Source organism: Hyperoodon ampullatus (assembly GCF_949752795.1).
Source record: "Hyperoodon ampullatus genome assembly, chromosome: 19".
Lineage (NCBI taxonomy): Eukaryota > Metazoa > Chordata > Mammalia > Artiodactyla > Ziphiidae > Hyperoodon > Hyperoodon ampullatus.
In genome coordinates this window covers 52,295,308-52,322,707 of record NC_136932.1, presented here as the reverse complement: position 1 = coordinate 52,322,707, position 27,400 = coordinate 52,295,308, and the positions used below count along the sequence as shown (strand labels likewise).

The 27,400-nt window shown below is 48.3% G+C and overlaps 3 protein-coding genes across 6 annotated transcripts in view; all 3 read left to right on the top strand.

Annotated features, from left to right (window-relative positions):
- Positions 1-10,594, top strand: part of GGNBP2 (gametogenetin binding protein 2) — a gene marked incomplete at its 5' end in the record, with an annotated part of 31,299 nt that extends 20,705 nt beyond the window's left edge. For 2 of the 4 annotated variants that reach the window (XM_079725369.1, XM_079725367.1), the window contains 8 exons: positions 2,550-2,759; positions 3,795-3,969; positions 5,125-5,319; positions 7,293-7,440; positions 7,808-7,933; positions 8,016-8,164; positions 8,679-8,927; positions 9,961-10,594. In XM_079725369.1, coding sequence (XP_079581495.1) covers positions 2,550-2,759; positions 3,795-3,969; positions 5,125-5,319; positions 7,293-7,440; positions 7,808-7,933; positions 8,016-8,164; positions 8,679-8,927; positions 9,961-10,164 — 1,456 coding nt within the window. In that variant the 3' untranslated portion in view covers positions 10,165-10,594. The remainder of the gene's footprint in view (positions 1-2,549; positions 2,760-3,794; positions 3,970-5,124; positions 5,320-7,292; positions 7,441-7,807; positions 7,934-8,015; positions 8,165-8,678; positions 8,928-9,960) is intronic. The other 2 variants (XM_079725368.1, XM_079725366.1) reach the window with 1 other exon arrangement.
- A 2,507-nt stretch (positions 10,595-13,101) lies between these two features.
- DHRS11 (dehydrogenase/reductase 11) lies at positions 13,102-20,724 on the top strand (the record flags this gene model as incomplete). Its single annotated transcript, XM_079726435.1, has 7 exons — positions 13,102-13,269; positions 15,910-16,119; positions 18,718-18,812; positions 19,438-19,567; positions 20,205-20,297; positions 20,496-20,561; positions 20,683-20,724. The coding sequence occupies exons 1-7, from the start codon at positions 13,138-13,140 to the stop codon at positions 20,722-20,724; spliced, it is 768 nt and encodes a 255-aa protein (XP_079582561.1). The 5' UTR covers positions 13,102-13,137.
- Positions 20,725-22,361: 1,637 nt separating this feature from the next.
- On the top strand, positions 22,362-25,916 carry MRM1 (mitochondrial rRNA methyltransferase 1; the record flags this gene model as incomplete). Its single annotated transcript, XM_079726106.1, has 5 exons — positions 22,362-22,924; positions 23,126-23,219; positions 25,042-25,174; positions 25,277-25,396; positions 25,601-25,916. 5 exons carry the CDS (start codon positions 22,362-22,364, stop codon positions 25,741-25,743), a joined length of 1,053 nt encoding a protein of 350 aa, XP_079582232.1. The 3' UTR covers positions 25,744-25,916.
- Positions 25,917-27,400: the final 1,484 nt, after the last annotated feature.

Genomic DNA, 27,400 nt, shown 5'->3' with positions numbered 1-27,400 from the left:
GAATAGAGGAGGGATAAATTAGGAGTTTGGGGTTAGCAGATACAAACTACTATATATAAAATAGATAAGCAAAGGGTCCTACTGTCTAGCACAGGGAACAATATTCAATATTCTGTAATAAACCATAATGGAAAAGAATATGAAAAAGAATATATATATTTATATATCTGAATCACTTTGCTGTACACCAGAAGCTAACACAACATTGTAAGTCAACTATACTTCAATTAAAAAAAAAAGTAGTCCATTATATATCTGGTGTGTATGGGGGGATGGGGTAGAGTACAGGGACCATGAAGGGAGGGGTGAATCTTGGGAAATAAGGCTGGAAATAGTAGATTGGGTAAGAGAAGTCACTGAGGGCCTTAATGGGTTTGAACTTTATTCATAGACAGTGGGGAGTTTTTTAAGCTGAGAGTGAGGTAATGAGATTTGTTTAAAAAAATTATTTTGGTATGAGAGATGCATTAGAGCTAGTAAGAGTGGAAGCAGGGAAACCTGTTAAGAAGCATTTTTAAAAATTGTCTAGGCAATTGAAAAGAATTGACCTTCAAGAGAATTTTAGAAAGAATTGATACCAATTGGCTCCACCCCTAAAAGCAGGACCTAAGGAGGAGTTGGAATTAACTGAGGTTTTATCCTGGGTGACTGTGTGAACGGTGATTTCTTTATTTCATTTTATTTCTTTATTTTTTAACATCTTTATTGGAGTATAATTGCTTTACAATGGTGTGTTTGTTAGTTTCCGCTTTATAACAAAGTGAATCAGCTGTACGTATACATATATCCCCGTATTGAATGGTGATTTCTTAACACAGATGGAAGGGAACATAAGGGAACCGTGTTGCCCTTGGTCTTGGACAACAAATTTAATGTGTTGCCTTTTGGACATCTGTGTTGCCACCCATTTTTTCTGTATGGGTCTGGCCCTCAGGCAAGGACAGAGACTTGAGCAGAGCTCAACTAGAGTCGAGAGTCAGACATGTTGACTGAAGCTATGGGAATAGACGAGCTCATCTGGGTAGATGAATCTAAATCAAAGAGAGCAAAATTTCCTCATTCCACCACAGCTGATCTTCTCAGAGTTATGAACATTGTGAGCCTGGCTTTTTCGCCAGACCGAATTCTTCCTTATTTCAGGAATTCAAAAATAAAGAAACCAGGCTTTATTCTTTTTTCTTTCTGATTGAATAGTGAATTATATGTATATGATATGTTACTGTTGATTTTATTTGCATTTCTTTGATTACTATTGATGCTATTTATAGTGGAATATATTGCCCACCACCTTAAGTTACTTCTCTGTAAATTGCTTGGTTGTAGTCATAATTCTATTATTTGTGAGTTATTTTCAATTGTTTATAAAGTTCTATTTTTTTTTTTTTTTTTTTTTTTTTTTTTTTGTGGTACGCGGGCCTCTCACTGTCGTGGCCTCTCCCGTTGCGGAGCACAGGCTCCGGACGCGCAGGCTCAGCGGCCATGGCTCACGGGCCCAGCCGCTCCGCGGCACATGGGATCCTCCCAGACCGGGGCACGAACCCGTATCCCCTGCATCGGCAGGCGGACTCTCAACCACTGCGCCACCAGGGAGGCCCTAAAGTTCTATTTTTAAAAGATGGTTTCTAAAAGAAAACTTTTCTGCATCCTTCTACATTCACATGCTCTTCTGTACTTTTTTTTTTTTTGGCCGTATGCGGGCCTCTCACTGTTGTGGCCTCTCCCGTCGCGGAGCACAGGCTCCGGACGCGCAGGCTCAGCAGCCATGGCTCACGGGCCCAGCCGCGCCGCGGCATGTGGGATCTTCCCGGACCAGGGCACGAACCTGTGTCCCCTGCATCGGCAGGCGGACTCTCAACCACTGCGCCACCAGGGAAGCCCGCTCTTCTGTACTTTTACCACATTGTGTACAGTCAAGTTTAAACCACATTTCTACATATATGTTGTCCATATTATGACTGAGCGTTGAGAAATATGCATTTTCTTTTGGAGGAAAGAATTTGAAATTTTGGAAATTACCAATAAAGGAAAAATTACACGTACCACTTTCCCATTCTTCTTGCCCGTCCCACCCCACATACTTAGCTAGTGATGTATTAAAATGTAAAAATTTGAATCAAGGTTTACTGGCTGAAGATACCAACTATCTTCAGAGGCTGAAAGGAGAGGAATCCTAGAGTCATTGGTTGGTAGCCTCTTTTGTTTTATTTTCTGACCTGCACAAATAGCTCTTGAAGTGAAGATATGCTAGTCCTTGACAACTAATATTTTCTGGCCATGTATTTTATGCGCTAACAGGTATTTATCTGCCTCATTCTTCTAGGCCCATGTGTTTCTCTAGTTTAAAAAGCATTTGCAAATGGAGATCTAGCTATACCCATGTAATCCCTAAATGTGTATTTACCTTATATGTGTATGTTTTCAATGTGTGTATGGAGGCCTTTTTTAATGCTCTGTATGGGAGGGGAGTGTCATTGTCTAGTACACTTTTATATACCTCATGAAATAATTACACAGCCAGTTCTTAATTTTGAGGTTTTTCTTTTCAACAGATTTTGCACTGATTGCAAAAATAAAGTCCTCCGAGCATACAATATCCTTATTGGTGAACTTGATTGCAGCAAAGAGAAGGGCTACTGTGCTGCACTTTATGAAGGCTTGCGGTGCTGTCCACATGAGCGACACATACATGTTTGCTGTGAGACAGACTTCATTGCACATCTTTTGGGTCGTGCTGAGCCAGAGTTCGCAGGAGGGTATGAGTATGTAATTTGCTAGAATGGGCTATCTAGCGCTTTGCTTCATTTTATCCGTCTGCCTCAGTACATATGATATATGTATAAATTAAAGTGTGCCTGTAAAGATTTTGCTTTCTTTAAAATATGCATTTAGTTGACTGAGTAAAAAAAAGGGAGAAAATGTCGATCAGTTGTCTGCTCCTTGTTGCTTGAAGTGGGCAGGCTTTTTTTGGCTTTCATTATTATAGCTTATCATTTTCATTTGAAAATGATTAGAAGGGATTTTTTTCCTCCTCCATCTATGCGTTTCCATGTTTAAATTTTGTTTATAATGATGGTTTTTGCATAGGAAGTGAGGTCTTTGCAGCAGGGGGTTAAGAAATACTTTATTGAATGTAATTCATGAACTGTGTATATTACTACTAAATTATATAGGAAGCTAAAATTTTATCTCTGGCTTTGTTGTAAAAAGAAAATCAAAAAAGTTGTTCACAATAAATTGAACCCACCTCCCCTTGTGTTTTGTGTATCAACGCTCATTTGAGTGCCTACTTTCTGCTAGGCATTCAGAATACAAACACTTCTTTTATCACTGAAGTTCATGAACACTTCTACTGAAGACTGGCCTAGAGGGCTTTTGCCCATGATTGAATCACTTTGGTGGTATTGTCTTTCTCCTCAAAAAAAAGAACAAAAACCAAACAGCATTTGCTGTAATTGGAAGGTGAACTGTCATGCCTACTTGAGCTGGACACTTAACATATGATGACTTCTCTGTGCTCCGAAAAAACATCTCTTTAGGGCCAGTTCCTGAATTACCTTATGTTTAGCAATACTAAGGCTGAGTTCTACCTGCATGTGTATTTCTCATTGGTTTTATACATGTGTGCTCGTGTATTTATATATACATTGAGTTTGAATGTATAACTGTCTTGTTATTAGTTTGTTACTAGGCATGCAGACTGTGTTTAAAACCTGAACTTGCACAGGTGTTACCCATCTTTTACTGTTTCAGCTTAAGGGTATTAGGAAATATGTGTGATTTATTCTCCTTTATAGGAGAAGAGAAAGGCATGCTAAGACAATAGATATAGCTCAAGAAGAAGTTCTGACCTGCTTGGGAATTCATCTTTATGAAAGACTGCATCGAATCTGGCAAAAACTACGGGCAGAAGAACAGACGTGGCAGATGCTTTTCTATCTTGGTGTTGATGCTTTACGCAAGAGTTTTGAGGTAACAACAGTGGACTGCTTCCGTGTCCAGATTGCTTAGTTAAGTTATTGGACTGAATCTTAATGTTAATCACCACTCTTACCTTACCTTAGCTGTGATCTACTGGTCATGGCTTTTGGGGGGTTAGGAGAGGAGTTTGCTGGGGAACTGAAATTTAGAAGTTGTTTATGGATTTTTTTCTTTGTTTTTTAATCCCGTTACTCTGCCAGCCTTGATTTTTAGACATTCTGAAAGTAGAAAACTGAAATTGATGATTATTTAATGAGAAGCTGCTATGAAACATAACTGTTGACAAGTTAAAAGCAACCCAAAAATAAGCATCAAAATTAGAAACATTTAATGAGTCCCAGTTTGCCTGCTTCTTTCCAATCATATGGAGTAAATGGTGTCTGAATGCCATGATATAAGAGCTACTTTTTAGAAGCACACTGAAGGCTCTTTATAATGCTGGTATTGGGTTTCATGCTTGTCATTTGGTAACATTATTTTCAGTTAGACTCTGTAGAACATAAATTTTGGGCTAGTGAATATTTTGTTATATTCTAGGGCATGGTTGTAACTCTTTAACTGGTCACCAGTCCTTTTTGAAAATGGTACGAAAGCTATAAACCCTTTCTTCAAAAGCCCATCCACGAACTTTAAACACTGTTCTGGGGAGTCTGAGGAGGTTTGTGCTAGTTTTTTGCTGAACAGATTTCTTATTCCTTTTCTCTTTGAATGTTTGTGTCTTCAGAAACTAGATCATTTAATCAGGTTAGTCTTCTCATTGTATGAAGAAATAGATGAATATTTACTTTGCTGTGTTAAAATTCTGAAATTTGAAACTAGAATATTTCTGGTTTGAAATTGGAGTATGTGTAAGTCTACCTTTCCCGTAGGAATTAGTTGTATATTCATTTCCCGAGTAGATTTTAAGACTGTCATCATTTAAGGTATTAAAATTTAAAATTCTTTGTGGGGACTGCCTGACAAAACACAGCAAAGTAAATATTCATCCATTTCTTCATACAGTGAGAAGACTAACCTGACAAAATTGCAGCATGACACACCAGTTTCTGTGTGTGTGATATCACTTAAAATTAACAAGTGAGAATTTCCATGGAAAATAAAGGGAAGTTTGGGCCAGTATTCAGTCTCAGCTTTGTTTTATAATAGATGACTGTGGAAAAAGTACAGGGTATCAGTCGATTGGAACAACTTTGTGAAGAATTTTCAGAGGAGGAACGAGTAAGAGAACTCAAGCAAGAAAAGAAGCGCCAAAAGCGGAAGAACAGACGAAAAAATAAATGCGTCTGTGACATTCCTGCTCCCTTACAAACAGCAGATGAGAAGGAAGTAAGCCAAGAGAAGGTAGTATTTCTTGATATTGACTCATAAATATATAGCTTTTTTCTAGATTTCAGCACTTTTTCTGTGCTTTCCCAGAATGTGGCTCCTTTGGCTTCTTTATTGGCTTTTTTTCTTACTCTAATCTGTATAAGCCAAAATCTTTAATGTCGTGTGTTTGTTTTCTAGAGACAATGTCGGCTAGTTAACTTATTACATGACCTTAGTATTCTGCTAGATCATAGTCCAAATGTGAAAAGTTAACTCCATGCATGACCTAGAGCAGTTCTCAACTTTCAGTCTCAGGACGCCTTTGCATTTTTCTGTTTTGTTTTGTTTTTGTTTTTTTTGGCCGTACCACGCAGCATGCGGGATCCTAATTCCCCTACCAGGGATCGAACCCATGCCCCCTGCATCGGAAGTGTGGAGTCCCAACCACTGGACCGCCAGGGAATTCCCTTCCTTGCGTTCTTAAAAAATTAGGGAGGCCAGTGAGCTTTTGTTTATGTGGATTATACTTATCAGCATTTACTGTATTAGAAATTAAAATGGACAAATTTAAAGTTATTTATTATTCTTTTAAAAATAATAAGCCCACTGTATGTTAAAATGAGTAACAGTTTTTGAAAAATAACTAGAAAAAATTGAGAAGGGTGGCATTAATTTATATTTTTGCAAATCTCTTTAATATTTGGCTTAAAAGGAATCAGGTAAATTCTCACTCAGTCTGTTAGCATACGTTGCTTGGTTAGAGCATGTGAAGAAAGTCTGACTTCACCCAGATATATATAGTAGGAAAAGGGAGGAGTATTTTAATATAAATCTTTTCAGATAGTTGTGGATATTCTTCTTTGGCATTATAACTTGACAGGTGGTGGTAGTTTCTTAAAGATTAGTTACAATGTGGAACCTGACCCCTTATCAGTGACCTTTTCATACTTTTAAATTAAAACCCATTGGTCTGTCTTGGCACTTTGAATAGATTTTATTTATGCATGATTCTGTAACATCATGCATTGGTCATTTGAAAGAAAATGGTTCACTGAGTTTTGCAGATCTTTCCAGATACTGACATTCATTATATAATATCATATAATCATGTTAAAACCACTACTCATCTCATCAGAAAGGTCTTTTAAGTATTGGGAAGCTTCAAGCTCATTGTGCTTGTGTATGCAAGTTTTCAAAATTCTGATTGTAGTTTGAATTTTATCAATGACTGTCCATTTTTTTCCTTGAAGAGATAGGCTGACTTCATTCCTTTTTGAGGAGATGTCTTTTAAATATCCAAGTCTGAATAACCATAATTTGTCTCTTATTCTTTCTTTCAAGTGAAATTGATGTTCCAGGAAAAAGCAGCTAGTTTAGCTTGCAACTTAAACAGTTGCACAAGTACTTTTACTTGAGACAACCGTTATACATTGGTATGCATCAAAAGTGCTTTAAGCATTCTTCCCATTTATCACAGAGTAATAAAAAGACCTCTACGCCATGAGTTCGTATTTAATAAAATTCGTATTTTTACTGCTTCATCAAAGACATTCATAAGTGAAATATCGTTTTATCTATTTATTTCCTGATGAGAGTGCTTGACAAGTGAAGAATACGGTGACTGTTAGTACACGCTTTGGTTGCCTCTGCCTTGGTTTGTGCTAAAGAAACTTTTCCCACCATTGCTTTTATATTATCAGTGTAAGTGTCAAGACAATGAAAACGGCAAATCACATCTCAGTGTCATGATGAAAATGGTTTTGACCTAGGGAACCCCTGGGGTCAGCAGATTGCACTTTGAGAATAGCTCTCCTAGACTTCCCTGATACCATTAAGCCTTAACTTACTTTTGTTGGTTCTTGGTCTTGAAATGAATTAGTGATTTTTCATGAGAATAATTTTTGTCAATTTTTAACCTTGTAACTCCTATCTTAGGTTAAGGAAATTAAAATATAGCCATTATGGAGGTAAAGCTTTTTACTATCTCTTAATATTGATCCTTAAAGGAAACAGACTTCATAGAAAACAGCTGCAAAGCCTGTGGCAGCACTGAAGATGGTAATAGTTGTGTAGAAGTAATTGTTACCAATGAAAATACATCATGTACCTGTCCTAGCAGTGGCAATCTTTTGGGGTCTCCTAAAATAAAGAAAGGTAAGTAAATAGTTTTAAAAAATTAACTCTTAAGTTTATTCTTTTTTTTTTTTTTTTTTTTTTTTAAATATAAGAACTTTTAGAGATCCTGTAACCTAGAATTTAGGAACTGCTTTACAGCCCTAAGAATATCATAAAATTTAGTCAGACACTTAGTATTTCCTTTTTCTTTATGGTGTTTGATTTGTTAAATAATAACAAAATCAAAAATTGTAAAGCTCCAATCATATTTCCATTATTTAATGCACTTTTTACTTTCAGTAAGCCATCAATTTTGAAATTTTTCTGTGGTTCCCAGTTGGTTCATTCTATGTCGTAACATATTTATTGGCATGTTAATTGTAACTCTCACTTGATTTATTCTCAGGCTTATCGCCACACTGTAATGGTAGTGATTGTGGATATTCATCTAGCATGGAAGGGAGTGAAACTGGTTCTCGGGAGGGTTCGGACGTTGCCTGCACTGAAGGCATTTGTAATCATGACGAACACGGTAGGTTCAGATTAAGCTTCCCAGTTATTTCTGCTACATGGCTGATTTAAACACCCAAATAAGAGATGACTGATTTCTGCAGGTGATGACTCCTGTGTTCATCACTGTGAAGATAAAGAGGATGATGGCGATAGTTGTGTTGAATGTTGGGCAAATTCTGAAGAGAACACCACCAAAGGAAAAAATAAAAAGAAGAAAAAGAAAAGCAAGATGTTGAAATGTGATGAACATGTAAGTGTCATAACTTGGAATCTTTGTTCTTTTCCTTGGAGTGGCAAGTGTGCAGCTTAGCTGCTAGGTTTTTTTTTTTTTTTTTTTTTTTTGAGAATGAGTACCTATGCAGTTCCATTGGTTGCTCATCTTGTGAATTTATATGCATGTGTGTGTCTGACGTGGTCATTTGTCCAACAGTCGATGTGAGTCATAAATCCAATTCATTCTTTTCATAATAGTTTTTAATCTTTTAGCTCTGTAATCTTGAGCAGTTTGCTTGATCTGTTTTCCCGTCTGTGAAATGTCAATAACAGTCCCTGTCAGATTAGGTTCTGTGAAGATGAAATTATATTGGTGGGTTAGCATAGTGTTTGGGGTGCAGTAAATGCCTAGCAACTGCCAGCTGTTGCTGTTATTCAGTATTCCTGCTAAAATCTTAACACACTCTCAGGGCATTTTTTTTCTTTAAAAAATAGTCATTGCTATTATTCCCTGCCTTTTTACCTGAGAAATCCTTTTGCTGTGGTTTCAGATCCAAAAGCTTGGAAGCTGTATTACAGATCCAGGTAATCGAGAGGCCTCAGGAAATACCGTGCACACAGTGTTTCACCGTGACAAGACCAAAGATACACATCCTGAAAGCTGTTGCAGCTCTGAAAAGGGTGGGCAGCCACTGCCTTGGTTTGAGCATAGGAAAAATGTACCACAGTTTGCAGAACATACAGAAACGTCATTTGGTCCTGATTCCGGAAAAGGTGCCAAGAGCTTAGTTGAACTCCTTGTAAGTAAGCCATGATTATCTTTCTGTGGATAACTGATTGTTCACGGGGTAGATGTGGGAGGGAACGTATTTGAGGGTTTAACGTTGGGAATGGGAGGAGGCTTTTAAGCAGTTAAGGGCAGTATTTCATTATTTTTTGGTGACTTCATTCCTGCTCTTCCACTTAACTACTCTGGAGCACATTTCCTCGTCTTCCCTTGTCTCAAAGGTAGAGAAGATTAGCTGGGAGACGGGGACAGAGTTAGCATTATGTCCAGGAGTCTGACTCCTTGACGAGCGTTATTATAAGCAAACTGCCTTTCTGAGTGGCAATTTATGGTAGCCACCCTTCCAGACCAGGAAAGAATATAGAATCTGAACTAGAGCCCACTTTCCAGGTTACTTCCTTTAGGTGTCATGTAGGATAAAAGCATATAACCGAACTTGGAAAATCTTTTATTACTGACTCCAATTCTTGATACTTTAGATGAATTATACCTGATTCCAAGTGACCCGGTGCATAGTTTGTGTGGGACTTGGAGGAGGGGCCAAGAAGGAGAAGGGTGGTATCTTTTCTCTCGTCATTATGGGATCCCAAGGGAACCAAATCCTTTAGAATATTAGCTTTTTTCTTTTTCATATGGTTGTAAAGTTTAATGGTGATGCTGTGTATTTCGTAAGTTTAAAAAAGGTTATATTTTACTTAATGTGTAGAGATAAAAGTTTCAACATAGAACCAGCCCCAGATAAGTCAGGTTATTTAAAATTTGGTAGCTATTTGTAACCATCCCTAATCACTTTTGAAGGCTGAAGTGTGTTGGGAGTCTGCTTGTAGGCTTCTAGGACAAATTACAGATCCAGAGTTTTAAACCAAGTTGAGTTGCCTTTTATTCTTACTTAGTACTTTCTAAGACAGAATGACGTTATGCTTATCCTGTAAACATTCCAATTAAACTAAAGGTTAGACTGCTTTCATTTTTCCCTGTCCTCCATCACCATAGCATTTTGCATTCTTAATTTAAGTCATAGTCTTTACTACTGCTTTGATTTGCAGGATGAGTCTGAATGTACTTCAGATGAGGAAATCTTTATCTCACAAGATGAAATACAGTCATTTATGGCTAATAACCAGTCTTTCTACAGCAATAGAGAACAATACCGACAGCATCTGAAGGAGAAATTTAATAAATACTGCCGCTTAAATGATCACAAGAGCCCCATTTGTAGTGGCTGGTTGACAACGGCTGGAGCAAATTAAATAAATAAAATAGCTCTGTCTTTCAATGAAACACTCAAGATGACTACTGCGCCTTCTCTTTCAAAAAAAAACTCTTAATTTAGTGACTTATGGCAAAATTTTATCTTAAATCAATGTGATTCTTTCTTGTTTTGGGAGACGGTGGAGGTAACCTCCTTAGTTTGTTCTTTCCTCAGGCTTGTGTCTTTAGTTGTGTGGCTGCGCAGGCCTGCCGTATGATTTAAGCCATCCCTTTTCATTAAATGTTTCTCTTCCTGTGAGACTTACTAAAAAGCAACTTAGTGGCAAAAAGTAATGTTGTACTTATACTTCTGTACAGAAATGACAATGAGCTGAATATATGGTTTTACAAAGTAGACATCCACTTGCGAAATGTTTGGATGTAATGTTAAAGCGCAATGTGCAAAATTTAAAATAAAGAATATTTATTAATACGCATAGTAAAATTTGGTGTACATGTTTCTGCTTAATGTGTGGCAGTATTTTAATTTGCCACCTGTGGTCTTGGTACTTGGCCAGTGTTGATGTTAGAGAGGATGAGGAGCAAACGAGGAGAGAGATGCAGATTGCTGAAGACAAATTCTTCCCTTCATCAGAGCTGACAACCGAGGAAAGCAGTTTCCAGTCTTCTGTTTTGAAAGAATAAGTTTGCTGCGATACCTTTAAATACTGGCTAGCATCTTATTCCTCATGAGACTTTTAATTGCTGTTACTAATAAAGTTCCCTGATACATAACACAGAGCACCTTAAATTCAGAGGTTCCTATTGAACTAGAAGAATGAGAACAAAACTTGGCAGAATTTCAACCAAAGGTTTGCTGGTAAGTAATTACTCAGCATGTAGAGAACTGGGAGCAGAAGGCTGCACTGAGAGCTAACCACACTGCAGTCTGTGTAAGTGCCTGTTCCTTATCTGGTTTCCAACAATAAGGTCACTATGGCATTACAGTTTACTGCTTTCACAAGCTGTCTGTGAGTACTGAAGAAGGAGAGATTCCCCTAGGAGTAGCATTTGGCTGCCATTTAAAAGGTTGAGTCAGTAATTCAGTAAACTCATGTGCTTAGAGTTTTGTGTCTACAGGTTGATAATACTTGGTGGGCAGCAAATAGTGGGACGGTCAGTACCTCTGTGCGGTGGGGATGGAGTGAATTTTATAGGCTTTCTACCACTTAATCAGACTTCTAATCAGATTTCAAATGGGCAACAGCAGAAGCTTAGTGAGATTTAACTTTTGTAGTTGGTGGCATTTTTTTGGATCCACCCCTGAGTTGTCTTTTCAAATCAAAGTGTTGTATAGGGATTGGGGCGGAGGTAAAGGGAGTCATTCCTTTCTGACTCTTGTTTGCTTTCATCCTGGAATCCATAAAAAATGACTAAGGGTCTCCCACAGCCCTTGGCTCTGAGCCCAAACCCCTCTCCACCACCTGTCCCAGTCAGGTTCTCTTGAGATCCCTAAATTAAGCAAGGGCTGGTTTTATTTTGTTTTCATCTTTGCCCCTGGGGCCAGACACAGGAGTGCTTGTTGAATGAATAAACCAGCCACATTCACTGCTTATTCCGTTGCTTGCAGTAGCAGGATTCCAGTAGTTATGCAGAGATGTTTTCTCTTTGGAAGGATGCTATATAAAGAATGCAGAAGTGAGGCAGTTTTCATGCTTTGATGGAATATCCTTAGTGGTCAGAAAAGTGAGTTCTACTTTGGACAGAACCAACAACCTAAGAAGAGACGAAGGAGAATGGAGTGCAGGCAGTTTAGGAGCGCATCCCCTGGCCTAATACTGGACTGCTTGCCATCCAAGCCAGGCTTCACATCTGTCTCAGTATAGTCTATAAAACGAAAGTGTTAATAGATACTATCTCATATGGCTCTTGGGCATATTAATATATATATATATATATTTTTTTTTTCTTGCGGTACGCGGGCCTCTCACTGTTGTGGCCTCTCCCGTTGCGGAGCACAGGCTCTGGACACGCAGGCCCAGCGGCCATGGCTCACGGGTCCAGCCGCTCCGCGGCATGTGGGATCTTCCTGGACCGGGGCACGAACCCGTGTCCCCTGCATCGGCAGGCGGACTCTCAACCACTGCGCCACCAGGGAAGCCCCATATTAATATGTTTAAAGTGCTTATAAAAGTGCCTGTCACACAGTAAGCGCTCAATAAATGTTAGCTATTGCTTTACTCTCTTACATACACCTTGATAACATTTGCTCCAGTGGGAGTGGGAGGGCTTAAGGAAAGTTGTAGACTGTAGGCCATTAGGGGACACAACCCCCCCCCAGTACACGTGTACTTGGGGGTCTTTGCATTTTCAACCATCAGTTCTCCTTGGTGAGTAAGGCCAAGGGATCAGGTAGGGTTGAAAGCCCCTCCCAAGGTCACCCAGCGTTGATAGCTGAGACACTCACAGCCCTTTCTGAGCTGAATCCTTCCCATCAGCCACCGGCTGGTTTAGGAAGGCGTTGGAGTCACCTTAAGTGCCCTTAATTTCTCTTCCTGGCCTTAGGGGTCAGGAACAGGGAAGGCAGACCGAGCAGGAAGCAGGAGTACGTGCGTTCTCGGGCCTGGTGCAAGCCCCCGCCAAACTTCGTTTTCCTCCCCGGAGGGTAGGAGCTCACCAGGAAAGCAGGACCGCGAACTCCCAGCGCCCTCCGGCCCTGTCCCACGAGGAGCGGTTTCCTCCCGGCGCAGACTGGGCGGGGCCGTGCCCTCGCTGCAGGCGCAGGGGGCGGGGTGGCCAGGCCGCTGTTGGTTCTCCGGCGGGATGTGGCCATTTGCGGAGCAGCGGAGGGTGGAGCCGGGGGCGGAGGCAGGTCCAGGCGCAGCTCTGACTGGGGCTGGTCGGCGGCGGTTGCCGCGGTGGTGACAAGAGAGGGGCCGGGCCCCTACGACCCGGGGCGGAGCTCTGCGATCCAAGTGCTTGTCTCCCCAAGCGAGGTGGGCGGGCGGCTCGGGACCCTGGCCAGGGCCGGCATGGAGCGGTGGCGTGACCGGCTGGCACTGGTGACGGGAGCTTCGGGGGGCGTCGGCGCGGCCGTGGCCCGAGCCCTGGTCCAGCAGGGACTGAAGGTGGTGGGTTGTGCCCGCACCGTGGGCAACATCGAGGTAATGCCCTGCTGGGGAACGGGTCGCTCTGGGTGACGTCGTTTCTGCCGGGCTAGGGTCCAGGTGGGGGATGGGGAGTGGTCGGAGCCAAGCTGTCACGCTGCCCTCACTTGCCCGCCACCCCAGGGTCACTTGCAGCAGGCTCAGGGGCAAGAGAAACGGATGCCTAGGTGGAGGGGAGGCTGCTTTTGGACCCCTCAGGGCAGGACTCCACCTTCGCTTTTCAAAGTCCAGTCTTTTAAGGACCCTTTTCTCCTGACGGCCTCTCCTCCAGTATACCAACTCTCTGACTCACTGGCATCTTTCTCCTTCTCCCCGACCTGCATGCCCGGGTTGGCTGAGGAAGGGAGAAGCCAGAGATCAGGGGCTAAGCCAGGGAGAAGGAAAGAAAGTTTCCTGCCTCAGTGGCTAAGTTGGCTACTGGATTGCTTCCTCTGGTCCCCAGACCTAGCCCACAAAGCCAAGCAGTGAGGTTTTGATCATGATCATTTTCACCCAGGACTGCGAATGGGGTTGGGGTGGGAGTGGAACTTTTCTGAAGAGGCTCAGCTTCATCTTCCCCCGAAATGTGAGGGTTAGCTCCTACCGATGGACGTAAGGGACGAATGGGATATATAGGTAGACGTTTCTTCAATCTCACTGTCCCAGGTGGGACTGACTAGGTGAAATAGGGCATTGAACATGTGAGCCCTGGGGGACAAAGCATTTTGGAACTGAACCTCCTGGTTTTTCTCTTAACGTGGGTTGGGAGCCCCAAGAGTTGTGAGCAGGGAGGAAGAATACAAGAAATTTCCGTCATAGGATCACTTTGGATTTGCCCCTGGCAAGACCCCTCTCAGGGATTGGGCTAGTGCTTAGCTTTATCTCCACTCTTGCTCAAAGTCCCTGGGCTGGGAGAGGGTGAGGAGGCCTTGGGTGGGGGCACAGCGGGAAGGTGTACCGGAAGGAGGACGGTGTCCCCCCCACCCCGCCCCGGCGCCCTGCCGCTGACCAAAGGTGCACTTTATAGCCTCCTAGATAGTCCCAAGGTCACCTGGCTATACTGTTGCCCCACTCTCCCCCTCCCTTTCTCCTATCCTGAGGCGCTCAGGGCCCAGCCTGCACTTTGGAGCCTAGAGGATCAGACCAGGGATTAGACCACTTGATTCCCTAATTCTAAAGCCACTCTTGCCTTCTCTTCCTACCACCTCCCGACCCCAAACCAGCCAGGAAAGGGGTCCCTGAGCCCAAAGGAGATCCCCAGGCTGGTCACGAGGGTAGATGAGGACAGGTAGGGCACAGAAGGCGGTGACAGGGAGCCCCTCCATTCTGGCTTTGCTGCAGGGCTTTGAGTCTGGAGGAGGAAGGGAGAAGTTGCATGCCAGGGGAGGGGAGAATTCCAGGCTTCTTTGTCCACAGTCTGCTTTTATGGATTGGTTGATTCACTCATTCATCGATACGAAAACAAAATTTGAGTTCTGGCCTCCTACAATCAGAAGCCCTATTTCCTGAGGTGGTCGTGAGTAGGTGAAAGGGGACTTCTGGGTCCCTGAGGACTGTACCTCTTAAACTCTTGGAAAGTTAAAGCAGAAAAGAATTTCCTAGGTCACCTGACCCGGCCCTTTACTCTCCGCTTGGTCTGGGGGAAGGAAGGTGTTCCCGGGCAGCTGGCCAAGCCGGCCTTCCTCTAGGGCACCCTGCACCCGCCAACCCTCTCCCTCCCACACATGTACGTAGTCACCTTCACGAGGCTCAGGTGCCCGGTCGGTCACTGGCCTCCAAGGCTACCACGTAGCTTGTTTTCTCCCTGATTCTGAATGGCAGCTTCCCTCATAGCCATCTCTCAATGGCCCGTCTTTCTCAGATCTTTCTCTCTCAGGAATCCTCAGTGTCTTGAGGACCCTGGCGATGCACAGGGGCACCCAATGTCACCTGCCACCTGCCTTGGCTCACAGTACCCAGAGAAACTTTGGGGTGGAGGGTGGTGCACTGTGGGTCAGAGAGAAAGAATCCGTCCTGACTTTCTGACCCTTGCTATAGGCGGAGTGAGGGGAGACTGGCAGTTGGGCTCAGCTGAAAAGTACGTGTGAGGACCCTGAGCCAACTGGCTGCAGTTTGTGGAGGGAGGGCGATAGTTTAGATATAAGCCCTGCCGGGAGGGACTGGATGGAGTGATGGGAGAGGAGAGAATCGAGGCCCTGGTGTAACCAGCTCAGTGACTCTTGGCACCAGCAGAAGCAGCAGGGGGTTGGGGGAGGCTTGCATCTCCCCTATGAGCGGAGGTGTGTTCCTTTGGGGAGAGAGTCAGAAAAGAGATATCACTCCACTCCCAGGGTCCCTGGGCCCCTTCTCTGACACGCTCACAGCCCCAGCCCTCCTCCCCTTTTAGACCTGAAGACTCGAGTTTATCCCTCAGGTTCCTCCATGGATGATCTCAGCCTCCCCCTCCCTCCCGGCTCTCACCACCCACCCCCCCAACCCCGGGACTCTGACCAAAGAGGACACGCTTTGGGGATAGGCAGTCCCAACATCTCTGTGGCTGCAAGGTGGCTGCCAAAGGCGAGGGTTCTGTGAGCAGTGACACCGGTGGGAGGTTATCTCTGGGTGGGGAGGCGTGGAGTGAGCGGCTCACCTCAGTTAGACCCCTGTTGGGTTTCATAGGAACTGGCTGCCGAATGTAAGAGTGCAGGCTACCCCGGGACTTTGATGCCCTACAGATGTGACCTGTCAAATGAGGAGGACATCCTCTCCATGTTCTCGGCGGTCCGCTCTCAGCACAGCGGCGTGGACATCTGTATCAACAACGCCGGCTTGGCCCGGCCTGACACCCTGCTCTCAGGCAGCACCAGCGGTTGGAAGGACATGTTCAATGTAAGGGCTGCAGGCCTGTGGCTGGGGGTGACAGGGATGGGGGAGAGGCTGGGAGAAGAGCGGAGAGCCAGGAGCCAGGGTGCTGCTGGGGATAGACATCTACTGAGAGGGGCCTTCAGTTTCCTACCTGGGGCACTGTCCCCTGCTTCTCCTCCCCGGAAGGAGAGAGAGTGGATGAATGGCCGTATCTTTTACATTCTTCTTTCCTTTGAGCCCCTGGGGGCAGTTCTTCAAGTCTAGGCTGATTTCCTTCTATTGGAAGAGATATGGATAGGAGAAAGAACGGCTGTCTGAACGTCCCCAAGTGTCAGCACTGTGCTGAGTGCTTGGGACCATGGTCTTACAGGAAGAATAGGGACCGAGAGAGAGGAGATGAAGAAGATGATCTCACTCAGCCCCGCCAGTAACTATGTGGCTTCAGGCAGGTAGTTACGCTGTCTGAGCTTCAGTCTTGTCACATTTAATTGGGATGAAACACACCTAGACCATCAATATCTGGGGTCACAAACTCCAGTGTCCCCTGGGGCTGGGTTAGTACATAAAGGAGGGAGGTGGGTCATATGAGAAAGCACATGGATGTCTGGGGGTGGCTGCGCTGCAGTCTGGGCAGTGCGGGCAGATCCTATGACCTGAGAGCAGAGAGGACCTAGATTTTCATGTGGAACCTCACCCCTCCCGTTCACCAAAACCTCAGCTCCAGGAGGGCAAGGAGTTTTGTCTGTTTTACTCTCTGTCATAGCCTCAGCCTGCAAACACTCCACAGATATTTTTTGAATATATGAAACCTTCCAATACATATTGGAAGTGAATTTTAAAATGTTTCAAAACCATGTGTGGACCAAACACAGCCTTCAGGACATGGGTTTTCAACTTCTAGACTGTATTGTGAGGCAATATTGGGGTATGAAAATATTCTGAGAAGTTGAAAGCATGTGTAAATGGGATGCTTCTTTCCCCTCACAGTCCTTTTCACATGTGCGCACAATAGATTTAGCGCCTAACAGGTGCTTGGGCCCAGAAATATGCGATGAAAGTTGAAACAATAAACGGGAAATGAAGCACTGCCTTTGCCCTCAGAGAGCCTTCTGGGAGATCCGGGTTGTGGTCGTCACCTGCAGTAAGGGAGTCTTTAAACCTGGGCCTCAGCTTACCCATCTGTAAAGTGAGGCACATATATTAAATCCCTAAGACCCCTTTCAGCTTGAACACTATGTAATTCTCTTAGGATCGTCTTATGAGGCATCTCCCAATAGAACCACATCATTAGACACACAGGGAACCCCTGGCCCCTATACCTAGGAGAATCCACTCCCCTGGCCCAAGGGGATCTGTTTCTCTTACTCCATCCATCCGTCCTCAGGAGCTCAGTTCTCTGCCTCAGAAACCCACATTGTTAAGAGGACCAGAAGCAGGGCTGGAAACCTCTTATGTCTTGCCGTGAATGCTGGGGCAGGTTTACACCGAGAGTATTTGTCCTGATGCCTGGCTCTGACACCCGATAAAGAGAAACATCTAATCTCCCGGCTGGTCTCCTCTCTTCCCCAGAGGAGAGAGCGAGCGAAGACCTGCTGAAAGCTTTATCGCTGCTTGTCCTCGTGGGTGAGGCTAAAGGGGTGGGGCTGGGCAGGAGCTTTAGAGCAGCAACACCTCTTCAGGCCTCTGTTCCAGGAAGGGCGGGGATCTGGGGTCACCTCTGCCAGAGGAGCAGGAGTGGGAGGGGGCCAAGGAAGGCAGGAAGCCCCCATGCCCTTGGGACGTCCCTTGCCATCCTGTGACAAGTTACCCCACCCTCTGAAGAGTCTCTGTGCCTAGTCTTACAGATGGAAGAGAGGTTAAAGGAAGGCGCAGGATGAAGGAGGATCAGGCCTTCTCCTGTCCACTGTGGTCTCAAGGGAGGGACAGGAAAGGCACAGAGAGCAGTGGGTAAGGTGGGGAGAGGCTACGATCTGTCCTGGGGAGAGATTTTTTTTTTTTTTTTTTTTTTCGGTACACGGGCCTCTCACTGTTGTGGCCTCTCCCGTTGTGGAGCACAGGCTCCGGATGCGCAGGCTCAGCGGCCATGGCTCACGGGCCCAGCCGCTCTGCGGCATGTGGGATCTTCCCGGACCGGGGCACGAACCCGTGTCCCCTGCATCGGCAGGCGGACTCTCAACCACTGCGCCACCAGGGAAGCCCCTGAGGAGAGATTTTTAAAGTCTTTTTTGGAAGGATTTTAGGCTGTTTAGGAGAGAGGCGAGCCAGTGACTCTGTCCCAGAGAAGAGTAGGGCGTTTGGAGAAGAAAGGAGATGATTCCCTAAGGTAGAGGTCCTGCTGTTTGCACAGGAGGCGGCCAAGACAAGGAGGGTTCCTGGGTTGTGGGTGCGTTTGGGGGGCATCGTCCAGGGAGAGGTGCTTCCTCTGCTGTCAGCTGGGGCTGGAGGCTTGAGGGGGAGGAACCTAAAGCCAGGTGACCTGTCCCCTTCATGGGTCTCTGGTAGGATCTGGACTCTGTTTTGGATGCCACACGCCCCCCACGCCACCCCAGGGTGCTCTGTGGCTCCATCACCTGCTCAGATGGGCCCAAGCTGGAGACACCCCACTGCCCCTCTGGCCTGCAGGTGAACGTGCTGGCCCTGAGCATCTGCACACGGGAGGCCTACCAGTCCATGAGGGAGCGGAAGGTGGATGACGGGCACATCATTAACATCAACAGGTGAGGCCGGTGGCCGAGGGCCGGAGTTCAGATCACCACGCGCCCTCCCAGCTGGGTGATGGGCTGCGGCTCATTTGACCTCTTTGGACCTCAGTTTCCTGGGTGGTAAAACAGGGATTTAATACCCAGTTAATAACCAAATGGCACGACTGTGGTGAGGGGAAGAATAGTATGTGTCAAATGCCAGCCCCTAGTTGGCTGAAAGGGGTAGCTCAGCCCCATTGCAGCTGAAGCCTGGGGGCTCTCCTGGGACTGAGGTTCTCCATTCCTCAGGCCGCAGCATGAACCTCACCTCGTGGCACAAAGACTGCACAGTCTCTGTCACTGGGGAGTCCCCTCTGTCCCACAGATCTCCCAATAGAACCACATCAGCGAACACACAGATGAAATCGAGAGAGTTTTGACAACCTGCGTGGACTGGAGAGTGAATGCTGGGGTCGGCGTAGGGAGGACTTCTAGGAAGAGTGGGGCTCACAGGAGCTGCTTGAATTACAGAAGCTGGGCCAGTGGCCATGAGGATGGCCTCTGGAGGTCCCGTTTAGAAGGCGTCCAGGGGGTGGGGTTGGCTGGTACAGCAGGGGGCACTGCTTCAATCTCTCCTTTCCCCTTCCCTCCCTCCACCCAGCATGTCTGGCCACCAAGTGCCACCCCAGTCTGTGGCCCATTTCTACAGTGCTACCAAGTACGCCGTCACTGCGCTGACAGAGGGGCTGAGGCAAGAGCTTCGGGAGGCCCAGACCCACATCCGAGCCACGGTGAGGGGTGGCCTGGCCCTGGTGGGGGTTGGGAGGCACAGGCCTGCTCACCCCACACACTCGCGGCCCGGGGGCCCATGTCCTGGCTGTGCTGCTTAGAGCTCCCGAGTCTGTACTGGGCCCACATCTACTGGGCTCTGCTGCTACTTGCATGGCCCTGCTCAGTACCTGAGTTCCCGCATTTCTCGGACTTTGAGGTGGGAGGCGGGTGACCTGAAGGGAACGTGGTGGGGTGAGACTAAGGGAAAGCAAGGGATTGTGGGAAACCACGGCTGGAAAGTGGGACTCTGGGCTCTTCCCTTGAAGGCTGTATGACCTTGGGTGACTCGCTCAACCTCTCCAAGCCTCAGTCTTCTCATCTGTAAAATGGAGATGATAATACCTGTCATGTTATGAGGTTTTAAGGGACACCACTTTGTAAAACTGCCCTGGCTTATAGTACTGGCTCTGTAGCTGATAGCAGTCACTCGGATAATCCCCAATGGCAGCTTTGGAGGGAGGAGGTGGCTGCTGGACATCGGGCGGCCATCACTGTGAAGCTGGGGCCCTTTGGCTTCCATCCTTTCTCTGCAACCTCCCCAAGGCCTGGCCTCTGACTGGGGCTCAGCTCCTGAGCAGGCTGTCTCTGTTGGCCCAGTGCATCTCTCCAGGAGTGGTGGAGACACAATTCGCCTTCAAACTCCATGACAACGACCCTGAGAAGGCAGCTGCCACCTATGAACACATGGAGGTGGGGCCCAGTGAAGCCATTCACTTCCTAAATGAAGGCAGAGGGAACCCTGGCCTTTAGACTTTGCCCTTCTAGCCAGCCTGTCACCCCTCCTGCAGGGTGGCGGTGGGAATGGAGGTGCTGGAGAGGACCTCAGTGGTGGGAGGGGACTTGGATCCATCCTGCCCTCATCTCACCCCTTTCCCCTGGTGCTCTCAGTGTCTCAAACCTGAGGATGTGGCCAAGGCTGTCATCTATGTCCTCAGCACCCCGCCACACGTCCAGGTGAGTCTGGCCTTGGATGTCCATCCCCTGGAGGAGCCCAACCGTCCCCAGAGAAGAGCAGGGAGGCTTTAAGGGGGTGGGGAGAGTGTCCTGGCTGCCTCAAGCCTTGTGCCTTCCGCAGATCGGAGACATCCAGATGAGGCCCACGGAGCAGGTGACCTAGTTTCCTGTGGGGAGCTCCTCCTTCCCTCCCTGCCCCTCAAGGCTTGGCACCTGCCTCTGGATTTGGGGTGTTGATTTCTGGACCCTTGGATTCCACTTCCTTTCCCCACCCCCAGCAGGGGCTAGAAAACTTGTTTGAGGTTTCATATAATCTTGTCAAATTGTTTCCACCGAATTTGAAAAATGGGCAGGGGAGAGGAGGTGGTGTCCCTGATTGTTTTCCCTGCTGATTCATTCTTGGTCTCCGTCTTGGGCTCCTTGGCCTTTGTTTGCTGTCCTTGGTCTCTTCCCTTTGACCTGGGAAAGGGGCTGTGGCCAAAAGTGGGGCTTTCCCCTATCTTCTTGCACCCCACCCCCGTCCCTTCAGGATGGGCAGCAGAGGAAAGCCCTCACCTTCCATCTGAATGGCTTTCGGGGCTCTGGGCTTCCTCCTTTCCCTGCATCCCACCCCCACCCCATCTATTCCCCGTCCCAGTTCTCCAGCCCCACTGTGGCTTCTCAGCCCCCGGTGGGGTCCTCACTCCACTCTATGGCAGCAGAGTACCAGGGCCTGCCTCCCATGTGGGTTTCACTGTGATCATTAAAAAAGAAAAACTGCGACAACCTACCTTGGCTTCAGAAGTGTCTTTCAGGTCTTCCCCCTTCCTGTGATCAGGAATGGTTGTGTCTCGGAGTTTCTTCCAGGAGAGTGGGAAGGTGGGTGGATTGGGGGCATCGCTCCTGGAGTGTGGATTACCTTTGGGCTGGGTCTTGAAAATGGGTAGGAGTTTGCCTGCCAGAAAAGAAGACAACAGGGCTTGCAAGGCCGGGAGGCCCGGGAGAGCACGCAGTATTGTGGGAACAGCACAGAACTTAGTGCAGGAGTGAGGTAGGGCTGAAAAGGTAGCTCCTTGCCTGGATCCCCCGGGGGTCTGAGTGCTGAGCAAGGAGTCTGGCCATTACCTGTGGGCCAAGGGCATCGGTTGGTTTGTCAGCAGGTGCCGGTCAGGCACAGAGCTGTCACTTAGAGAATCAGCGCCACGGCACAGGAAGTTATTGGTGGGGTCCTGCTGACTGGTGCCGATGGTTTGACAGGCAATGGAGGTGTAGAGGAGGGGCTGGTTGTAGGAGAATCTTCTGAGGAAAGTCACCAGCGCCTGGTGGAGGACGGGATGCGGGGAGGGAGTCACCACGACTAACCAGGTTGAATAGGGAAGCCAACACATCCCCTTAAAGTGTCCTTTGCTGGTACTAGGGTGAATGAGCTCCTCCAGCCTCCTGGGACCTTGTAGGGTGCAGGACGCAGCCCACGGTAGGGTCAGCTCAGCGGCGAGCACCCCTCGGGCCAGTGACTGGGCGGTGGAGGTCGTCGCTCAGCCGGCCCTGCAGGGGGCGCTGTGGGCATGCGCCGTGCGGCTCCAGGCCGGGGGCGGGGCCGTCCGAACGCGGAAGCGGAGTGGTTCACGTGGGGGCCAGGAGGGGCCTGTCTAGGTTCCTCGGCCGGGTTCTGCCCAGCAGCCGACTGGGAATGCTGGCCTTTCCTGTATCTGAGGGGGTGGGCCGGGAGCAGCCTTCGGGTCCCGTTCACCCGCTTTCGGGGCCTGGGAGCGGGCCCCGGCGGGGTTGACCACTCCTGAGGACGCAGCTGGGGCATCGACCATGGCACTGCTTTCGGCCGTCGGGGGCGCGACCTGGCATTGCTGCGGTCGCCTCCTCACGCGTCCTTTCTCCCAAGCGGCGGGGCGTGGGGAGCGGCCCGGCGGGGAGGAGCTAAGCCGCCTGCTCCTGGATGACCTGGCGCCGACTCCGCGGCCGGCCGGGGGGCTGGAGGTTCTGTTTGGCCTGTCCCCGTGTCTCTTGGCTCTGCGGGCCGCCCGCCGCCGCGTGGCCCGGCTCCTGCTCCAGGCCGGTAGGTCCAGGCTGCAGGGGGAGCGGGCCGAGCTGCTGCGCGCGGCTGAGGCGCGGGACATCCCGGTTCTGCGGCCCAGACGGCGGAAGCTGGACGTCCTGTGCCGCTACCAGGTCCACCAGGGCGTCTGCATGGAAGTGAGCCCGCTGCGGCCCCGGCCCTGGGCTGAGGCCGGGGAGGCTCGGCCAGGAGACGACCCCCAGCAGCTGTGGCTCGTCCTCGAGGGGCTACAGGATCCCCGGAATCTTGGGGCCGTGCTGCGCTCCGCTCACTTTCTCGGAGTGGATAAAGTCATCACCAGCCGGAGAAACAGGCATGGCCTCCCCTTATTCCCCGTGTGCCCCAATTTGGAGGCGCAGCCGAGTTCCTAAGCACCTTGACCCTTGGGTGGTCCCTCAGCCAGGCCTCCCCAATGCCAAAATTCTCACCCCTAACTCTTGGGGGCTGGCGGGAGGGCACGGCACCGGGCTTGAGATTACCCAGCCTCATACGGTGGCATGGGGAAACCTTTCAGCTGCCCGCTCAGTCCTGTAGTCAGCAAGGCCAGCGCCGGGGCTATGGAGGTGATGGACGTGTTCTCCACTGATGACCTGGCCGGTTTTTTACAGGTAATGGCGCGGAGAAGGAGGGGGGGCGGGGTGTCAGTAAAGGAGAAGAAATGAGCCAAGTTAAGTCTCTCCAAGGGCCCCCAGCTAGCAGCTGATGGACGAAAGGGAGAGAAGGGGGCGTGTTGGTATCGCTTCCTACATCCTTCTAAATCCCTTTAGGAAGAGAAGGATCCGGAGTTTTAAAAACCACACATGGTGGGACTTCCCTGGCAGTCCAGTGGTTAAGACTCCGCGCTTCAAATTCAGGGGGCGCGGGTTCCATCCGCGGTCGGGGACTAAGATCCCACATGCCCCGCGGCGCGGCCAAAAAAAAAGGAAAACACACACGCACGGAGCAGAATCTGATGTTAGGGACTTCTACCGCACTCCCTTCCGAGGCGTACCTCTTTGCTCCTCCTGCGGGTTTACGCAGTGCCTCACTGCCCAGTAAGCAGGTATTCAGTAAATGCTCAGCTGTGAGGAACAGGTGGCTCCTGGTTCCTCCAGGAGGGGCGCGGCTTGAAAGGCAACCTGAACAGGGACTAGTCCATGCCTTTCCCCTCGTCCCTCCCACAAGCGAAGAAACAAAGCAACAAAAGAAACCCTCAAAACCACCACCACCACCAAAAAAACCACTTCGATATCTAAGAAGAAAGGGGCAAACCTAAGTATTAATAAAACCCCTTTTCTGGTCCATACACATTTTTCTTCAGCTGTGCTTCCCTTGCTGGACACAAGGGGGCAGTACTGCCCTGTATTTAGCAGCTTCCCTGACCATCCTCTCCCAGGGCTCCCAAGTCACAGACCTTGGATCTCTTTTCTGTATATATTCATTTCTTGTTGGTCGCATCCAATCTGATGGCTTTAAATGCCATCTATATTCGAATGCCTCCCAAACTTGTATCCCTCCTGGATCTTGCTCCTGAACCTCAGATTTACATATGTAGTTGCCTGCTCAACAGCTCTTTTTTTGTGTCTTATGGTCATTTCAAACAAGATTTCCAAATGTTGTTCCTGTTCCTTTTGCAGACTTGCCCAGCTCAATTGATGGCAACTCCTCCATGCCTTCAGTCGTTTAGGCCCCAGTACCTTGGCACCCTCCTTGATTCTTCCTACTGTCACCATGTCCTACCTGTTGGCATATCCTTTTGTTTTTACCTTGATGTTATTTCCACATTCTCACCATTTCTCACCATCTCCACTGTTACCACTCTGGTCCAAGCCACCATCATCTCTAGCCTGTATCATTGCAGAAACCTAACTGGTCTGCTTGTTTCTGCTAGTGGCTCTCAACATAGGCAGAGTGATTCTGTAGAGACATAAGTCAGACCATGTTACTAGTTCTCTGCTCAAAAACCTTTCAAAGCCTTTACATGTCTCAGAGTAAAAGCCAAAGGCCTTCCAGTGGCTTTTGAGGTCCTACCTCACGTGGCCCTTTGTTTCCTCTCCTGTCTCAGTGGCTACCTTTCCACTGGCCACCTTGTTCTGCTCTTCCTCATGCATGCCAGGTAAGCACCCGCCTCTGGGCCTTTGCACTTACTGATCTCTTTCTAGAATGTTCCTCCCCCAGATGTCTACATGGTGCTCCCTCACCTCCTTCAGGTCTGCATTCAAATGTCACTTCAGTGAGGCCTTCCCTGACCACCCTTCTACGAGGCTGGGATTTGGGCCTGTTTTGTTCATTGCCTTATGCGAGTGCCTAGAACAGAACCTGCCCATTCTAGGTGCTTAATAACTATTGACTGAATCTGGTGGCTCAACGAGGGAATGAATATATGGGCAAGGCCGGGGCTCTGATGGAGGTTTGGTGAGCTAGAGCATGATTTCTTCTTCCCTGTTTCAGGCCAAAGCCCGGCAGGGCTGGCTCGTGGCTGGCACGGTGGGCTGCCCGGGGCCTGAGATCTCCCTGTCTTCTGAGATCCCCATCACTAATTGCTTGGAGTTCCTCTGGGACCGGCCTACTCTTCTAGTGCTGGGTAGGTAGATGCCCCTGCTTTTCTGTGCTCAGACATGCATTTTCTGAGTGCCTGTGTGAACAGCTGGGGCCTCCCTAACCCTCTGGCCCCCGTACCCTGCAGGGAACGAGGGCTCTGGTCTGTCCCGGGAGGTGCAGGCCTCCTGCCAGCTTCTGCTTAACATCCGGCCCGGCCGGCAGCTGCCTCCTGGACTCGAATCCTTAAATGTCTCCGTGGCTGCAGGTGAGTCTCCACTCCCCTTACTTCTCTCCCTTTAATCACACATGTACAGCTGGTTCATCCTAAACAAGTTTCTCAGTCTTTGTGTGTCTCTGCTGCTTTATGTGCCAAATGAGGAAAATACCTACATCCTCTTGAGGACGAAGTGAGGGAGTGCCTGGCACGTGGTCCCTCCGCTTCTCCATCCTTGTCCTTCTGTCTGTGCAGGAATTCTTCTTCACTCCATTTGCAGCCAGAGGAAGGGTTTCCCAGTGGAAGGGAAGAGAGAGCAACCTCTTCAAGACCCCCAAGATCCCTCGGCCTCGTCTGAAGTGCCCAGAGTGGCTCAGCACCCAGGACTGTCCTCGTGATGAGAAAAGGAGAGGCAAGACGGGGGCTGCCTTGGACCGTCCGAGGTGTGTGTGTGCTGTGGGGGCACACACATCCACACGCTTGAGTGTGCCGGGGTCTCTTGCCTTCTTGCCTGAGTACGTGCACCCATGTTGATAAACCGCTCTCCCGGGGCTGGGAGCTTTGTGGTGGAGACCAGAGGAAGTTGTTTCCCGTTTTGGCTTTGGACTTGCAATGGGAGATGGCAGCTTGTTAATTTCCAGGCTGTGCTAGGACAGAGGGTCTCTTTCTTTCCAGGCCCTGCCTGGAAGTCAAGGGGAAGTTCAGACATCAGAAGGGAATCAAGCGGCCCAGTCCAGGGGTCCTCTTCCTCTGGGACCAGCGTGAGAATGTAGAGGGAAGCCCGGGGCTCTCTTGTGGGCCAGACAGGTGCTAATCCAGGCTCAAACGCTGCCCTACTGGGGCCTTGCGCACGTGGCTTCATCGTGGCTTCATCTTTTTGTGTCTCGGGGCCCTTGTCTCCACCTCTATCACAGGGCTGTTGTGAGAATCCAGTAAAACATCACCTAGTATCCAGCAGGCCCTCAACCAGTGAGCCATTATATCTGATTTCTCCATTAGGTGGCAGCCTCGCTCTTTGGTCCATAGTCTTCGGGACGCTTTCACAGCCACCTGGGGAGATTCCTGGCTGTGGCCCTCCCTCCCCACCCAGAGGCAGGGGAACGATCAGCAAATACCTCCCACCCGACTGGCCCACCAATAACCCCCATGGGTGAGTCACCAGTCAGTCTGCCTCTGTGGAGGGACCCGCTGAACCAGAGCCTTGGCCTTTGAGTCTGGGAGGTGGTGAGGACCTCACAGCATTGCTGTTTATTGTACAACCCGGACAACTTTGGTACTCCTGCCCCAGGGTCCCACAAGTGGAACAGAGGTCACTAGGATAAGTAACGTAGAGCAGTGTTGGCTGCACACTGGAACCACCTGGCAAGCTTTAAAAAACAAGTGACACTGGGGACCCACCCCTCCCAGCCTGATGTAATTGGTCAGTGTGCAACATGAACATCTGAATTTTTAAAGCTTCCCAGATGGGTTTCATGTGCAGCCCAGACTGGGAACCACTAGTTTTCTCAGCCTCAGCAATACTGACATTCTGGGCTGGGTAACTTGCGAAGGCCTGTCCTGTGCATTGTAGGACGTTTAGCAGCATCTCTGACCTCTGCCCAGAGGCCCAGTTGCTGGTAGCACCCTTCTCCCCCTAGTTGTGACAACCAAAAATGTCTCCAGACACTGCCACGTGTCCCCTGGGGGACAGAATCGCTCCTAGTTGAGAACCAGTGCTCTGGAGCATGGATCTGGAGGACAGCAGCCCTAGGTGTGGATCCCGATGCTGTGTGACCTTGGCCATTTCCTTACCCACCTGCACCTCGGCCCCCTTCTCAGTCAAAGGGGGATAATCATACCTCCTTGGGTGGCCGGGAGGACATAGAGGGTGATAGGAACTCAGTGCCTTACACATCATAGGTGCTTGGTAAGTAGTACTGCCCTTTTCTCTGTGGAATGGATTTATCTTGGAATTCTAATGGTGATGCCAGTTTAGAAAGACATTTGAATTTGTTTTAAAAATGCCTAAGATGGCTTTAAATTCAAAGTTATTCCTCTCAAGAAGGAGGAAGAAAT